Consider the following 16,026-nt stretch of genomic DNA (forward strand, 5'->3'; position numbering starts at 1 on the left):
GTCCCTCTTACCCCTCTTCCGACCGCGCCGCCGCCCGGCGCCGCCCCGCCCCGCCCCGCGCCGCCCCGCCCCGCCCCGCGCCGCCCCGCGCGAGCCGGTAGTTGCGCCTCCCAGACTGCAGTCGGCCAGGTCTCGGGGAGCGAGGCCAGGCAGGCTAGGCGAGGCGCGGGCCGGCCCCACCCCTCAGGCCGGCCCCACCCCTCAAGGCCCGTGAGTACCTTTCCCAGAGACTTGGCTGGGCGCGGCGCGAGGCGGGCGCTGCGGTGAGTCCCAGTTCCAGACAGCCGGGCTCGGCCAGCGACTGGGCGGGGAGGCCGAGGATGGAAGTGGGCTTATCGGCCATTACCCTCTTTCTCGCCAGCGCCAGCAGCCCTGTGGTGGCAACGACGATGGACCAGGAGCCAGTGGGCCGTGTGGAACGAGAAGCCGTCGCACCTTCGGGAGTTGCGGCCGCCGCGGCTTTTGGGGAATCTGCGGGGCAGGTAGGTGGGGCCGCCGACGCTGGCGTCCGGGGAGCCGAGCTGCCTCCTTGCCTTCTCCGCGGGCCGCTCTTTTGGCCTGCCCGGCCGTCCTCCGAGCAGGCCGACCCCGTTTTGGAGTTCCTCCTCCCTGCACCCCTGTTTCTGCTCAGTGAGACCAGCTTGTGGGAAGGAGCGGCCTCCCACTCACTCACCAACCACTTGGCTGGCAGCACAGCAGACTCTGGGGCGGCCTTGGGTTCCGGGGGTGATAGTCCAGCTTCTGGTCTACCAGAGGAAGAAGGAAGGCGTGTCCCCGAAAGGCCGTCCTTGCAGTAGCTGGAAGCCAGGTGAGGGCGGCTTCAGCCACTTCTCAGTCTCTTCTAGTGCGAGCGCCTGTCTTGGCATCTGCCCTTTGCTTGGCATATGCCAAACGTTTACCGGCCTTAATTCACTGAATCCTTACAGTAACCGCTCGAGGTGGGTGTTATCCCCATTTCACCCCCGAGGCAACTAAGGTTCCGTGCTGCGCTGTCCAACAGAAATAGAATGCAAGCTGCGTTGAAAATTGTGATTTCAAATTTTCCAGTAGCCACGTTTTAAAAAAAGTGAAACCGATATTAATTTTAATAGCATATCTTAATCTAATTTATCAAAAATTTCAAGCTATAATTACTATGAAAGTTATTTATTTATTTATTTATTTTTTGAGACGGAGTCTCACACTCTCCCGGGCTGAAGTGCAGTGGCACGATCTCGGCTCATTGCAAGCTCAGCCTCCCGGGTTCACGCCATTCTTCTGCCTCAGCCTCCGGAGCAGCTGGGACTACAGGCGCCCGCCACCTCGCCCGGCTAACTTTTTTGTATTTTTAGTAGAGACGTGGTTTCACCGTGTTAGCCAGGATGGTCTAGATCTCCTGACCTCGTGATCCGCCAGCCTCGGACTCCCAAAGTGCTGGGATTACAGGCGTGAGCCACCGCGCCTGGCCCCTATGAAAGTTACTAATGGGCCGGGCGCGGTGGCTCAAGCCTGTAATCCCAGCACTTTGGGAGGCCGAGATGGGTGGATCACGAGGTCAGGAGATTGAGACCATCCTGGCTAACACGGTGAAACCCCGTCTCTACTAAAAAAAATACAAAACACTAGCCGGGAGAGGTGGCGGGTGCCTGTAGTCCCAGCTACTTGGGAGGCTGAGGCGGGAGAATGGCGTAAACCCGGGAGGCGGAGCTTGCAGTGAGCTGAGATCTGGGCACTGCACTCCAGCCTGGGCGACAGAGCGAGACTCCGTCTCAAAAAAAAAAAAAAAAAGTTACTAATGAAGTATTTGCATTCTCTTTTGGAGGGTTTTCTAAGTCTTTTAAATCTTGAGTACATTTTACACGTAGCGCAGTTCTGGCTGACCACATTTCAAGTGCTCATTAGCCACATGTCGCTAGCGCTGGTTTAGAGAGTTAAGTCTTCAACTTTTCAGTATTAGACAAAAAGACACTTTGGGAGGCTGAGGCAGGTGGATCACCTGAGGTCAGTTCGAGACCAGTCTGGCCAACACGGTGAAACCCTGCCTGTACTAAAAATACAAAAATTAGCCTGGCGTGATGGCGCTTGCCTGTAGTCCCAGCTACTCGGGAGGCTGAGGCAGGAGAATCGCTTGAACCTGGGAGGTGGAGGTTGCAGTGAGGCGAGATCCCGCCACTGCACTCCAGCCTGGAAACAGAGCTAAGACTCCGTCTCAAAAAAAAAAAACAACAAAAACCTTGAGTTGCTCATGTATGTAACTCTTCCCATCCTCCATGAGTATGAAGCTTTTTCAGTAGCTTCGTTTTTGAGACTAAGTACCTGAATGTTAGTAAGACATTTCCCCCAAACTGTGAGTATATCTCTGTGTGTCTCTTCTAGTATAAGATGTCGTTTGCATTAACAAAAGCTTATCCAGCCTGGGCAACAGAGCAAGAACCCATCTCTTAAATAAAAAACTAAAAACCAAAAACCCAAAACAAAAAACACAACTTTCCCACATACCAGACTCTACATGGAATTTGTTTCTTCCCTCCTACTTAAGAAGGGATTCAGGGGAAAACATGAATTGATAAGGAAGCCACGTCATTTTCAGTTGAGTTGAGACCTGTTGTTGGCAAGTACACTTACACTTAACCTTTGAGTCCACGACGCTTCGTATGTTTTTCAGTTTGATTTTTCCTGTTGTTACTAGAATTGTTTTTTTTAAAATCACTACCTCCACCCTGGATCTAATAGCAAAGTAAACACACGTGTACTTACGTACCAGCTAAGTGTTGTTTGAAGTGAGAGGCTCTTGGATTTGGGTTAGTGATATTATGTTGTTTTCACATTCTTGGTTAACAAATAACTACTTAAACAGTAAAGAAGGCTGTAGAACAAAAGATAAAAATGCACAAGAATACCCCACCACCACCCTTTCTTCATGTTGTCATTCCCCAAAGGTAATTATTAAGTTTTGGTGTAGTCTCTCTGGAATTTTATCATTCAATATTATATATTTCTTATATATATTATTAAATATTACATATCTCTTATTTCTCGTTAAACACCAATGAGTTCCGTTTTCTCATTTGCCATTTGTGCTTTTGGATTCACATTCCTGAATCAGAATCATCTTTGGGAACTCCAGTTCTATGCCCAGGGGGTTGAGCACAGTAAGAGGGAAGAAGCCAGTGAAGTGGACATCTCAGGGGAGGGACAGGCCACTGTCTTCCCAAGTTTGGCAGAACTGAGAAATCCCTAGTGCAATGTAGGGAAAGGGAGTAAGAGATAGGAGACAGGATCTAGAATTAGGCCTCCAAACAAGCCATCCAGTACCTGTTGTGACATTCTTTTTTTGTTTTTGTTTTTTTGTTTTTAAGACGGAGTCTCACTCTGTGGCCCAGGCTGGAGTGCAGTGGCGTGATCTCGACTCACTGAGACCTCCGCCTCCCGGGTTCATGCAATTCTCCTGCCTCAGCCTCCTGAGTAGCTGGGATTACAGGCGCATGCCACCACGTCCGGCTAATTTTTGTATTTTTAGTGGAGGTGGGGGTTTCACCATCTTGGTCAGGCTGGTCTTGAACTCCTGACCTCGGATTCACCTGCCGCCTCGGCCTCCCAAAGTGCTGGGATTACAGACATGAGCCACCGCGCCTGGCCTTCTGTTGTGACATTGTATCCAGCAGCTTCTCTGAATAGACTTTTAACCAGAATCTCAGCCTCAGTGTTTTTAAAAGAGTTAAAATTTCAGTACCACTCAGTGATTGATTTATTTGGCACCTCTGTTACCAAGCACCTCTGTTACCAAGTTCCTGTTAATGTGCCAGGAACTCTAGGCTGAAAGATATAACAGTACCTACCCCCCATGTTGCTAATAGCCTACTTGGGGAAGATGACAAAGAATAAATTCCAAGTCTAGTATGTGTTTTAAAGAAGTCTGGGTGCCGTGGGAGTATATTAAAAAAATTGCCATTAAAACCAGATCCTGGGCTGGGTGGGGTGGCTCACGCCTATAATCCCAGCACTTTGGAAGGCTGAGGTGAGTGGATCACTTGAGGTCAGGAGTTGGAGACTAGCCTGGCTAACATGATGAAACTCCCATCTCTACTATACAAAAATTAGCTGGGCATTGTGGCTCACACCTGTAGACCCAGCTACTTGGGAGGCTGAGGCAGGAGAATCGCTGAAACCCAGGAGGTAGAGGTTGCACTGAGCCAAGATCATGCCGCTGCACTCCAGCCTGGATGACAGAGCAAGACCCCTTTTCAAAAAAGAAAAAAACAGATCCTGAGAATAAAGATAAGCACATTTATAGTTTGGTTAACTATAAAATGGAGTAAAATGTTAATTGACATGGTACCTCATAATTTCCTGGTGTTATGAAACTATCTTTCAGATCTTTGGAGTTCGTTATGGAATTTGCATAATTGGCAGTGAAAATTTTCTTACTTGCAGATTTATAAAATGAAGCATTTGGAAAATTCACAGTGTAACTTTTTTTGTTTTTTGAGACAGAATTTCACTCTGTTGCTCAGGGTGAAGTGTGTGGCGGGATCTTGGCTCACTGCAACCTCCGCCTCCCAGGTTCAAGTGATTCTCCTGCCTCAGCCTCCTGTGTAGCTGGGATTATAGGCACGCTCCACCACGCCCGGCTAATTTTTTATTTTTTTTAGTAGACATGGGGTTTCACCATGTTAGCCAGGGTGGTCTCACTCCTGACCTCAAGTTGTCTGCTCGCCTTGGTCTCCCAAAGTGCTGGGATTACAGGCGTAAGCCACCGTGCCCAGCCACGATGTAACTATTATTTGTAATTATTGGATTTCTGGTTCAAGTTGATGTTTGAAAAATAAAAAGAAAAATATTTAAAAAATATAATTATTGGGAATTTTGTACCAAATGATTTTCTGGTTCGTTTTACCTGTTAGTGCTTCCTTCATTGCTCTCCACCCCCACCTCCCACGTAGAGGTTGGAATCATTATCCCTAATCTGAATACTCTAAAATCTGAAGCTTTTTGAGCACTGACATCCTTTCCTTTGTCTGTGTCATAGAAGGAAAAAATTAAGCCAATGAGAGATTGCTAGAGGGAACAGTGAGAAGCCTCTTCTGTCCTGGGGATGGGATAGGGTGGGGCATGGTGTTATATTGTGAAGGATCTGAGCTCTCTATTCACTGACTGGAGCTGTTGCATTGACATTAGATCCATCCAGTTAGTAGGATGACTGGAGATGTAACTTAGCTCATCTATCTTTCCTTTGCATAGGAAATTAAGGGATCCAAAAAGCAGAGTCATGGTCCAAAAGGAAACGTTGATGTCAGGACAACCATAGCCAAATTTTATCTCAAGGGGAAACATGAGACTGGGTAGGGATGGCTATCAGTGCCTGGGAACTGGTGGGGGTTGGGGGTGGGTAGAAGAAAGGTGTCCTGGGTGAACTACTTGTTTATTTTTTTCATGGACACAATAAATGGCCTGATCTTCCCTTGTTAAGGGCTGGGATTTGTTTGAACCCTCAGGACAGGCTAGAGAGAATTGTGACTTTTTTCCATGTTAATACATAGATAGGCTATGTTACCAAATTTTATTTTTTCAGATAGTTTATTTATTATTTTTATTTTTTGAGATGGAGTCTTGCTCTGTCACCCAGACTGGAGTGCAGTGGCACAATCTCAGCTCACTATGACCTCCACCTCCTGGGTTCAAGTGATTCTCCTTCCTCAGCTTCCCGAGTAGCTGGGACTACAGGTGCGTGCCACCATGCCCAGCTAATTTTTGCTTTTTTAGTGGAGACAGGGTTTCACCATGTTGGCCGGGCTGGTCTCCAACTCCTGACATCAGGTTATCCACCTGCCTTAGCCCTCCAAATTGCTGCCATTATAGGCCTGAGTCACAGCATCCAGCCTTATTTTTATTTTTTTTGAGACAGTCTGACTTTGTTGCCCAGGCTGGAGTGCAGTGGTGCGATCTCGGCTCACTGTAGCCTCCACCTCCTGGGTTCAAGTGATTCTCATGCCTCAGCCTCCCAAGTAGCTGGAATTACAGATGTGTACCACCATGCCTAGCTGATTTTTGTATTTTTAGTAAAGGTGGGGTTTTGCCATGTTGGCCAGCCTGGTCTGGAACTCCTGACCTCGTGTGATCCTCCTGCCTCAGCCTCCCAAAGTGCTGGGATTACAGGTGTGAGCTACTACGCCTGGCCTGTTACCAAATTTTCATGATCTGCAGTTCAGATCCTGGCTACTAAACTTAGCTTTGGGAGGTAAAAGGCAGAGAAGAATCATACCTGTTTTCTAAGAAGGACCTTAGAAGTCCTTCCTAGAAAGGACTTTCTTAAGAGAAAACAATGTATAAAAATTGTTTTTTCTTTCTAAAGAGAAAACAATGTATAAAAATTTCTCTTAAGTCCTTTCTTAAGAGAAAACAATGTATAAAAATAAAGTAGCTTATACTTGCATAACTGGGCAGTACGAGTTCACTATTTTTATCAGTATAATCCTTTCTTTGCAACAGCTATTCAAAGAGCTTTTCCAGTGGTTGAACAGTAGTCATGGGTTTAAATTATGTTTGCTTATAACCATAAGAATCTTTATAGAGAACAAAATGTTTGTACTCTGGACTATCCTAGAGAATTCTACGAACATAGACTCTAATCATGACAGTACTGTAGTCCTATATATGCAAAAAGAATAAAAGCCCTCCTTTGACTACTCCCTTGCCTGCTCCTTCTCCCCCATCTTAGTTTCTATCCATGGGGTAACCACTGTTGCCAGAGTTTTCTTCACAATTGCGTGTAGTGTACCTTTTTGAAATCTGGAAGTTTAAACTTCAGGCAGTTTTCTTAGGAGTTTAAACTTGAGGCAAGAGGACAATGAAAAGAAGGTCTTCACCATTTCCCACTATATATATATACATACACACACACACATATACATATATACACATATATACACACACACATATATATATAGTATAAATATATAGGAGTAAAATTTGTATTAGAATTCCAGCTCAGGCACAGTTACTCATGCCTGTAATCCTAAAACTTCGGGAGGCTGAGGTGGGAGGATTGCTTAAGGCCAGTAGTTGGAGACCAACCTGGGCAACATAGCCAGACACTGTCTCTATAGAAAAAAAAAGTAGCCAAGTGTGGTGGTACACTCCTATAGTCCCAGGTACTCAGGAGGTGAACGTGGAAGGATCACCTGAGGCCAGGAATTTGAGATTGCAGTGAGCCATGATTGCACCACTGCACTCTAGCCTAGGCAACTGCCAGACCCTGTCTGGGAGAAAAAAAAATTCCACAGACTACTATAGTTTTAAGAACTTGTGAAATCTTTTTACTATCAGAAATCTCTTTTGTTACATATGTATTACTGGCCAAGACATCTGGAAGTTCAGAGATAGAACACTGATAATCTGCTTTCCAGATTTGGTTTACAAATGGGTTTTATTTGGTCTGCCATAGTCTCGCCACTGTACTCCAGCCTGGGCAACAGAATGAGACCCTGTCTCAAAACAAACCAAAACTGCTTAAAGATTTGTTTGTTTCTTTACTACAATAAACTTACCAAAAGTTTTTCACATGTAATGAAAGAAAATTAATCTCACTTGAAACTCTCGTTTTCTTAAAATATTGTCGATATAGATGAGTAACGAAAGAGGCTTTGAAAATGTAGAACTGGGAGTCATAGGAAAAAAGAAGAAAGTCCCAAGGAGAGTCATCCACTTTGTTAGTGGCGAAACGATGGAAGAATACAGCACAGATGAAGATGAAGTTGATGGCCTGGAGAAGAAAGATGTTTTGCCTTCTGTTGATCCGGTAGGTTTGATATTGATGATTCTTTCCTCAGTGGGCTTTGTTTGATTTATTTTTTTTTCCCTAAACATTGAGTGGAAGGGACCTTTTGAGGTTTAAATCAACTATATTCTTATAAAATTATGTATGGTGATTTTGATAGAAAATAATATTTTTACATGATATGGATGGAAATATTTCCAGCATTTCAGTAGCCTGAAACAGCTTGTTTTTCAGTGTCAGAGTACTTTGTTAATATGGGTAGATTTAAGATTGATCAGCCGGGCGTAGTGGCTGACACCTGTAATCCCAGCACTTTGGGAGGTCGAGGCTGGTGGATCACCTGAGGTCAGGAGTTTGAGAACAGCCTGGCAACCATGGCAAAATGCCATCTCTACTAAAAATACAAAAAAGTAGCTGGACGTATTGGCGGACATCTGTAATCCCAGCTACTTGGGAGGCAGAGGCAGGAGAATTACTTGAATCTGGGAGGTGGAGGTTGCAGTGAACCAATATCGCATCATTGCACGCCAGCCTGGGGGACAGAGCGAGACTCTGTCTCAAAAAAATATTTATCTTACTAAATTGAGTGCTTGAATCCCAGTTCCTTTGATTTAAGGACTGTACTACCATGATAGTTTCCACCCAAAACTTAGGGAGTTGTCAGCTTTTTAAAATATTGCCTTAACAGGAGAATGGCATGAACCTGGGAGGCGGAGCTTGCAGTGAACCGAGGTCACGCCACTGCACTCCAGCCTGGGCAACAAAAACAAAACAAAACAAAACAAAATTTTGCCTCAAGTTTTGATTGGAAGATAGGAGTATACCTTTCTGAACTTTGTGTGCCTTATCAACTGACTTGGAGAATTTCTAAATTATGCCAGATGTGACTATAAAATTATGAGACTAGCTATATATTTATAAAGAAATTTTTATTTGTTTATAAAGAAATACCCTTCGAGTAATTATTTTGAGAGTCCAGGTAATCACATATTTACTGACTTTCTAACAGGTACTATTTTAGGCGCTGGTGATATAGCAGTGAGTGATATAAATTTCTGCTCTCATATACTAGTGAGAAGACAGGCAATAAATAAATACGTACTATAATTACCAGGCTAAGAAAAGTGCTATAAAGAAAATTAAGCATAGTAACAGCATAGAGAATTATTTATATTTGACTTTAAAAATGTTATTCATTTTCATCAGAATTGGCTTTAAATATTTGGCTGTTAGAAAATCATGCCTGGCGCGGTGGCTCATGCCTATAACCCTAGCGCTTTGGGAGGCCGAGTCGGGCAGATCACCTGAGGTCGGGAGTTCAAGACCAGCCTGACCAACATGGAGAAACCCCATCTCTATTAAAAATACAAAAAAATTAGCCAGGCCTGGTGGCACATGCCTGTAATCCCAGCTACTCGGGAGGCTGAGGCAGAAGAATCACTTGAACCCGGGAGGCGGAGGTTGCAGTGAGCCGAGATCGCGCCATTGCACTCCAGCCTGGGCAACAAGAGCGAAACTCGGTCTCAAAAATAAAAAATAAATACAAAATAAAAAATGACCAGCAGGCCAAAAGCAGTGGCTCACGCCTGTAATCGCAGCACTTTGGGAGGCCAAGGTGGGTGGGTCACCTGAGATCAGCAGTTCAAGACCAGCCTGACCAACATGGTGAAACCCTGTTTCTACTAAAAATGTAAAAAATTAGGCAGGCGTGATGGCAGCCACCTGTAATCCCAGCTACTCCGGAGGCTGAGCCAGGAGAATCGCTTCAACCCGGGAAGCAGAGATTTCAGTGAGCCGAGATTATACCATTGTACCAGCCTGGTCAACAAGAGTGAAACTCCATCTCAAAAAAAAAAAAAAGAAGCAGATTTTCTACACAAAAAAATTCAAAGGATTGTACAGTATACTCTGAAGGTAATTCCAAATGCAGGTAGAATATTAAAGAGGTATTTCATGCAATGGAAGAATTGTTGGAATAAATGTCTTCTTTTTAATTACTTTGAAGGGTTAATTCATGTTTATCTATATATATTTGTGTGTATTTGCTTATGTTTTTAAAAGTCATTGTCTCAAAAGGTGGCCTATATTTACATAGAAGCAGAATAAACACAGTTATAAAAAGAATGTATCTATTACTTTACTAAAGACCTTTTTTAAACCTTTATTGAGATACAGTTTACATACTGTATAATTCAACCATTTATATTTTACAATGTAGTGATTTTAATTATTCACAGATTAATTATGTGTGGATAAATATAGCACAACCGTTGCCATAGTCAATTTTAGTAAATTTACACCACCTCAAAAGGAAACTTGAGGTTCCTAATCAGAATAAGTGAAAGATAAGTAAATAAAAAGATACCACATACCTTTTAGCTATCACCCCTTATCCCTCCATCCCACCTGCCACCGCTAATCTACTTTCTGTCCATAGATTTTCCTACTTTATATGAATGGACTCATCTGTGGTCTCTTACTTATAATGTTTTTAAGATTCATTTATATTATAGTATGTGTCAGTACTTCGTTCCTTTTTATGGTCAAGTAAGCCATTATATGGATATATTATACATTTTATTTATCCATTTGTAGCTATTGGATATTTAGGTTGTTTTCGCCTTTTTTTTGGGACAAGTCTAACTCTGTTGCCCAGGCTGGAGTGCAGTGGCATGATCTTGGCTCACTGCAGCCTCCACCTCCCAGGTTCAAGTGATTCTCCTACCTCAGCCTCCCTATGAGTAGCTGGGATTACAGGCACCTGCCACCATGCCTGGCTAATTTTTTGTACTTTTAGTAGAGACAGGGTTTCACCATGTTGGTCAGGCTGGTCTCGAACTCCTGACCTCAAGTGATCCACCCACTTTGGCCTCCCAAAGTGCTGGGATTATAGGTGTGAGCCACTGTGTCTGGCTTGTTTCTGCCTTTTATGAGTTATTATGAGTAATGCTGCTATGAACAGTCTTGTACTGGGTTTTGTGTGGATGTATATTTTCATTTTTTAGGGGTACATAACTAGGACTAGAATTGCTGGGTCATGTAATAACTCTTTTTTTTTTTTTTTGAGACAGGGTCTCTGTCACTCAGGCTGGAGTGCAGTGAGTGGCACAGTCGTGGCTCATCGAAGCCTCTGCCTCCTGAGTTTAAGCAGTTCTCGTACCTCAGCCTTCCAAGTAGGAGGGATTGCAGGCATACACCTCCATGCCTGGCTAATTTTTGTATTTTTTTAGTAGAGATGCAGTTTCACCATGTGGTTAAGCTGGTCTGGAACTCCTGCCTCAGCCTGCCAAAGTGCTGGGATTACAGGCATGAGCCGCTACACCCAGCTCTGACTCTATGTTTAAATATTTGCGGAACTGCCAGACTGTTTTCCAAAGTGGCTACACTATTTTAAATTCCTACCAGCAGTGTGTAAGGATAATGGTTTCTCCACATATTCAACATCACTTGTTATTATGTGTCTTTTTATTTTTTGTTCTCTTGTGCCTTGGGCTATGTATCTTCTTGATTTTAGTAATCCTAGTGAATGTGTTATTTCATTGTGGTTTTGATTTACATTTCCTTGATAGTCATTGATGTTGAGCATCCTTTCATATTGGTCGTTTGTATATCTTCCTTTGCTTATTTTGATTAGGTTATTTATTTATTTGTTTGTTTTATTTTTATTTTTTGAGATGGAGTCTGGCTTTGTCACCCAGGCTGGAGTGCAGTGGCGCGATCTCGGCTCACTGAAACCTCTGCCACCCCGGTTCAGGCAATTCTTCTGCCTCAGCCTCCCGAGTAGCTGGGACTATAGGAACGCCCCACCACACCCAGCTAAATTTTGTATTTTTAGTAGAGACATGTTTTCACTATGTTGGCCAGGCTGGTCTTTCTTGACCTCAAGTGATCTGTCCACCTTAGCTTCTCAAAGTGCTGGGATTACAGGCGTAAGTCACTGCGCCTGGCCAATTATTTTTTATTTTTTATTTTTTTATTTTTATTTTTTGAGATAGAGTCTCACTCTGTGACCCAGGCTGGAGTGCAGTGGTGAGATTTTGGCTCACTGCAACCTCTGCCTTCTGGGTTCAGGCAATTCTCCTGCTTCAGGCTACCGAGTAGCTGGGACAACAGGCACATGCCACAACATCTGGCTACTTTTTTTTGTATTTTTAGTAGAGATGGGGTTTCAATATGTTGGTCAGGCTGGTCTTGAATTCCTGAGCTCAAATGATCGCCCGCCTCAGCCTCCCAAAGTGCTAGGATTACAGGTGTGAGCCACCGTGCCCAGCCTTAATTATTTTTTAAATGTTCACAAGACTTCAGCTGTGAAGCCTCCTTGACTTTTCTTTGTGGGTAGTTTTTTTGATTGCTAATTCAGTCTCTTCACTTGCTATAGGGCTATTAAGATTGTTTCTTCTTGAGTCAGTTGTGTATGAGTTTGTGTCTTTCTAGGAATTTGTCCATTTTATCTGTTATCTAATTTATTGGCATATAGTAGTATTTTGTTGTGATACTTTTTATTTTTCATAAGGTTCGTTTTCCTTTTCTTTTTAGATTCTAGTAATTTTGAGTATTTCCTCTTTCTTTTTGGTCAATCTAGCTAAAGGTTTGCCAATTTTGTTGATCTTTTCTGAGAACCACCTTTTGGTTTCATGATTGTTGGTTTTCTATTCTGTATTAATTTCTGCTCTTGCCTGTATTATTTCCTTCCTTCTGTTTGCTTTAGGTGTAGTTTGTATTTCATTTTCTAGTGTCCTAGGGCAGAAGTCTAGGTTATTGTTCTTTCTTAATTGGGCGTTTACAAATACAAGTTTCCCTTTAAGTACTGCCTTAGTTTTATTCCATAAATTTTTGTTGTTCTTGTTTACAAATGGGGTTCTGCTATATTGCCTAGGCTGGCTTCGAACTCATGGGCTCAAGCGATCCTCCTGCTTCAGCCTCACAAGTAGCAGGGTTTACAGATGTGCATCACCATGCCCTGCTTCCCATAAGTTTTTGTATGTTATATCTTCTTTTTTTGAGACAGAGTCTCACTCTGTCGCCCAGGCTGGAGTGCCCTGGCATGGTCTTGGTTCACTGCAACCTCTGCCTCCTGGGTTCAAGCAATTCTCCTGCCTCAGCTTCCTGAGTAGTTGGGATTACAGACGCATGCCACCATGCCAAGTTAATTTTTTGTATTTTTAGTAGAGACAGGGTTTCACCATATTGGCCAGGCTGGTCTCAAACTCCTGACCTTAGGTGATCTGCATGCCTTGGCCTCGCAAAGTGCTGGGATTACAGACGTGAGCCACTGTGCCCGGCCTATACCTTCATTTTTATTTAAAGTATTTTCTTTTTTTTCTTTTGATTTTCTTCCTTGACCCATTGGTTATTTAGAAGTATGTTGTTTACTTCCCACATATTTGTGAGTTTGTCTATTTTTTTTTCTTTTATTGGTTTCTGATTTCACTCCATTCTGATCAGAGAACATACTTTATATTATTCGGCCCTTTAAATTTACTGACCTTTGTTTTATAGCCTGCCTAGTGGGTGGTCTGTCTTAGAGAATGTTCCATATGTACTTGAGAAGAATGTATATTCTGTTGTTGAAAGTGTTGTTCTGTAGGTGTCTGTGAGGTCTAATTGATTTTATAGTATTGTTCAGGCTTCTCTTTCCTTGCTGATTGTCTGCCCAGTTGTCCTATTTATTATTGTTATTTTTCGAGACAGAGTTTCACTCTTGTTGCCTAGGCTGGAGTGCAGTGGTGCAATTTCAGCTCACTGCAACCTCTGTCTCCCAGGTTCAAGTGATTCTCATGCCTCAGCCTCCCAAGTAGCTGAGATTACAGGTGTGCGCCTGGCTAAGTTTTGTATTTTCAATAGAGATGGGGTTTCACCATGTTGGCCAGGATGGTCTCAATCTCTTGACCTCATGATCCGCCCATCTTGGCCTCCCAAAGAGCTGGTATTACAGGTGTGAGCCGCTGCGCCCATGCGCTATTTATTATTAAAAATGAGATATTGCAGTCTTAACTATGATTGTTGAATTGTCTATTTCTCCCTCTCTTTCTGTCAGATTTATTTCATGTACTTTGGCACTCTGCATAACTGCATATGTATTTATAATTTCATATCTTCCTGATAGATTGACCCTTTTATCATTATAAAATGTCCTTCTTTACCTCTAGTTACATTTTTTGTTTTAAAGTCTATTTTAGGCCCAGCATGGTGTCTCATGCCTGTAATCCCAGCACTTTGGGAGGCTGAGGCAGAGGGATTTCTTGAGCCCAGGAGTTTGAGACCAGCCTGGGAAATGTAGTGAGACCTTGTCTCTACAAAAGATAAAAAAATTAGCCATATGTAGTGGCACATACCTGTGGGTCCAGCTACTTGGAGAGCTGAGTTGGGAGGATCGCTGGAGCCCGGAAGGTTGAGGCTGCAGTCAACTGTGATCTCACCACTACACTCCAGTCTAGGTGACAGAGTAAGATCTTGCCTCAGAAAAAAAAGTCTATTTTGTCTGCTACTGATATTGCCATGTGAGCTTTCTTTTTTTTTTTTTTTTTTTTTTGAGATGGAGTCTCACTCTATTGCCCAGGCTGAAGTGCAGTGGCATGATCTCGGCTCACTGCAAGCTCCGCCTCCCAGGTTCACGCCCTTCTCCTGCCTCAGCCTCCTGAGTAGCTGGGATTACAGGTGCGTGCCACCACACCCAGCTAATGTTTTCTATTTTTAGTAGAGATGGGGTTTCACCATGTTAGCCAGGATGGTCTCAATCTCCTGACGTTGTGATCCACCTGCCTCGGCCTCCCAAAGTGCTGAGATTATAAGTGTGAGCCACCGCACCTGGCCAGTGTGAGCTTTCTTATAGTTTGTTTTGTATATCTTCTTCCATCCCTTTTACTGTCAATCTGTTTGTACTTTTTAATCTCAATTATCTCTTGTAGACAGCATATAGTTGGATCTTGTTTTTTTAATCCAATCTGACAATCTCTGTCCTTTGATTTGGTTGTTAATCCATTCATATTTTATGTTGATTTAGTTGGATTTACCTCTGCCATTTTACCTTTTATTTTCTATGTCTCATGTCTTTTTGCTCCTTTCTTTTCTACTGTTATCTTTAGGATTAAGTGAATATTTTCTACAGAAGCATTTCCTTTTTTTTTTTTTTTGAGATGGGGCCTTGCTTGTCACCAGGCTGGAGTGCAGTGGTGTAATCTTGGCTTGCTGCAACCTCCGCCTCCCTGGTTCAGGTGATTCTCCTGCCTCAGCCTCCCGAGTAGCTGGGATTTTTGTATTTTTTAATTTTTGTATTTTAGTAGATGGGGTTTCACCATGTAGGTCAGGCTGGTCTCGAACTCTTGAACTCGTGATCCATCTGCCTCAGCCTCCCAAAGTGCTGGGATTACAGGCATGAGCCACCACGCTCCGTCAATTTTGTGGTTTTAGTAGAGACAGCCAAGCTGGTCTTGAACTCCTAACCTCAAATGATCCACCTTCCTTGGCCTCCCCAAGTGCTAGGATTACAGGAGTGAGCCACTGCACCTGGCTGTTTTGTTTTTTTTTTTTTAAGATGGAGTTTCGCTCTTATCACCCAGGCTGGAGTGTAGTGGTGCGATCTTGGCTCACTGTAACCTCTGCCTCCTGGATTCAGGTGATTCTCCTGCCTTAGCCTCTGGAGTAACTGGGCTTACCGGCATGTACCACCACTCCCGGGCTAAATTCTGTATTTTTAGTAGAGATTGGGTTTCACCATGTTGGCCAGGCTGGTCTGAACTCGTGACCTCATTTGATCCACCTGCCTTGGCCTCCCAAAGTGCTAGGATTACAGGTATGAGCCACTGTGCCTGGTCAGTTTTTGTTTTGTTTTGTTTTTAATAATTTCTGTCTCTTTTTTGATATTCTCTACTTGATGTGATACTGTTATACCTTCCTTTATTTTTAATTTATTATTTTCTTAGGTCTTCAAACATTTTTGAAAGCTATTTGATTTTTTTTTTCTGTTAAATCCAGCATCTTGTCACTCTCACAGGTATTTTTTGTTGCCTGATTTTTTTTTCCTGTGTGTGGGTCATACTTCTCTGTTTCTTTGCATGTCTCATAATTTTTTGTTGGAAATTAGATACTTTAGATTATATATTATAGCAACTCCGGGTACTGCACCCCCACATCTTGTCATTGTTATTTGCCTATTTGTTTAGTGACTGCTGTGTTGTTTTAGTGAAGTTTGTTCTCCACTCCTATTCTTTCCTGCAAATTAGCTAGCCTACAGTTTAGCCTGTATTTTTATTGAATCTAAGAATCTTCTC

At 43.2% G+C, this 16,026-nt stretch overlaps 1 protein-coding gene across 6 annotated transcripts in view; it reads left to right on the top strand.

Annotated features, from left to right (window-relative positions):
* Positions 1 to 16,026, top strand: part of FAM177A1 (family with sequence similarity 177 member A1) — a 41,189-nt gene that overhangs the window by 1,758 nt on the left and 23,405 nt on the right. The window contains exons 1-3 of one of the 6 annotated variants that reach the window (XM_025392357.1): positions 85 to 263; positions 362 to 482; positions 7,604 to 7,777. In XM_025392357.1, the coding sequence (XP_025248142.1) occupies positions 390 to 482; positions 7,604 to 7,777 (267 nt within the window). In that variant the 5' untranslated portion in view covers positions 85 to 263; positions 362 to 389. Of the gene's footprint in view, positions 1 to 84; positions 939 to 7,603; positions 7,778 to 16,026 lie in introns of those variants that run through there. The other 5 variants (XM_025392360.1, XM_025392359.1, XM_025392361.1 and 2 more) reach the window with 5 other exon arrangements.

This window comes from Theropithecus gelada, chromosome 7b (assembly GCF_003255815.1).
Source record: "Theropithecus gelada isolate Dixy chromosome 7b, Tgel_1.0, whole genome shotgun sequence".
Classification (NCBI taxonomy): domain Eukaryota; kingdom Metazoa; phylum Chordata; class Mammalia; order Primates; family Cercopithecidae; genus Theropithecus; species Theropithecus gelada.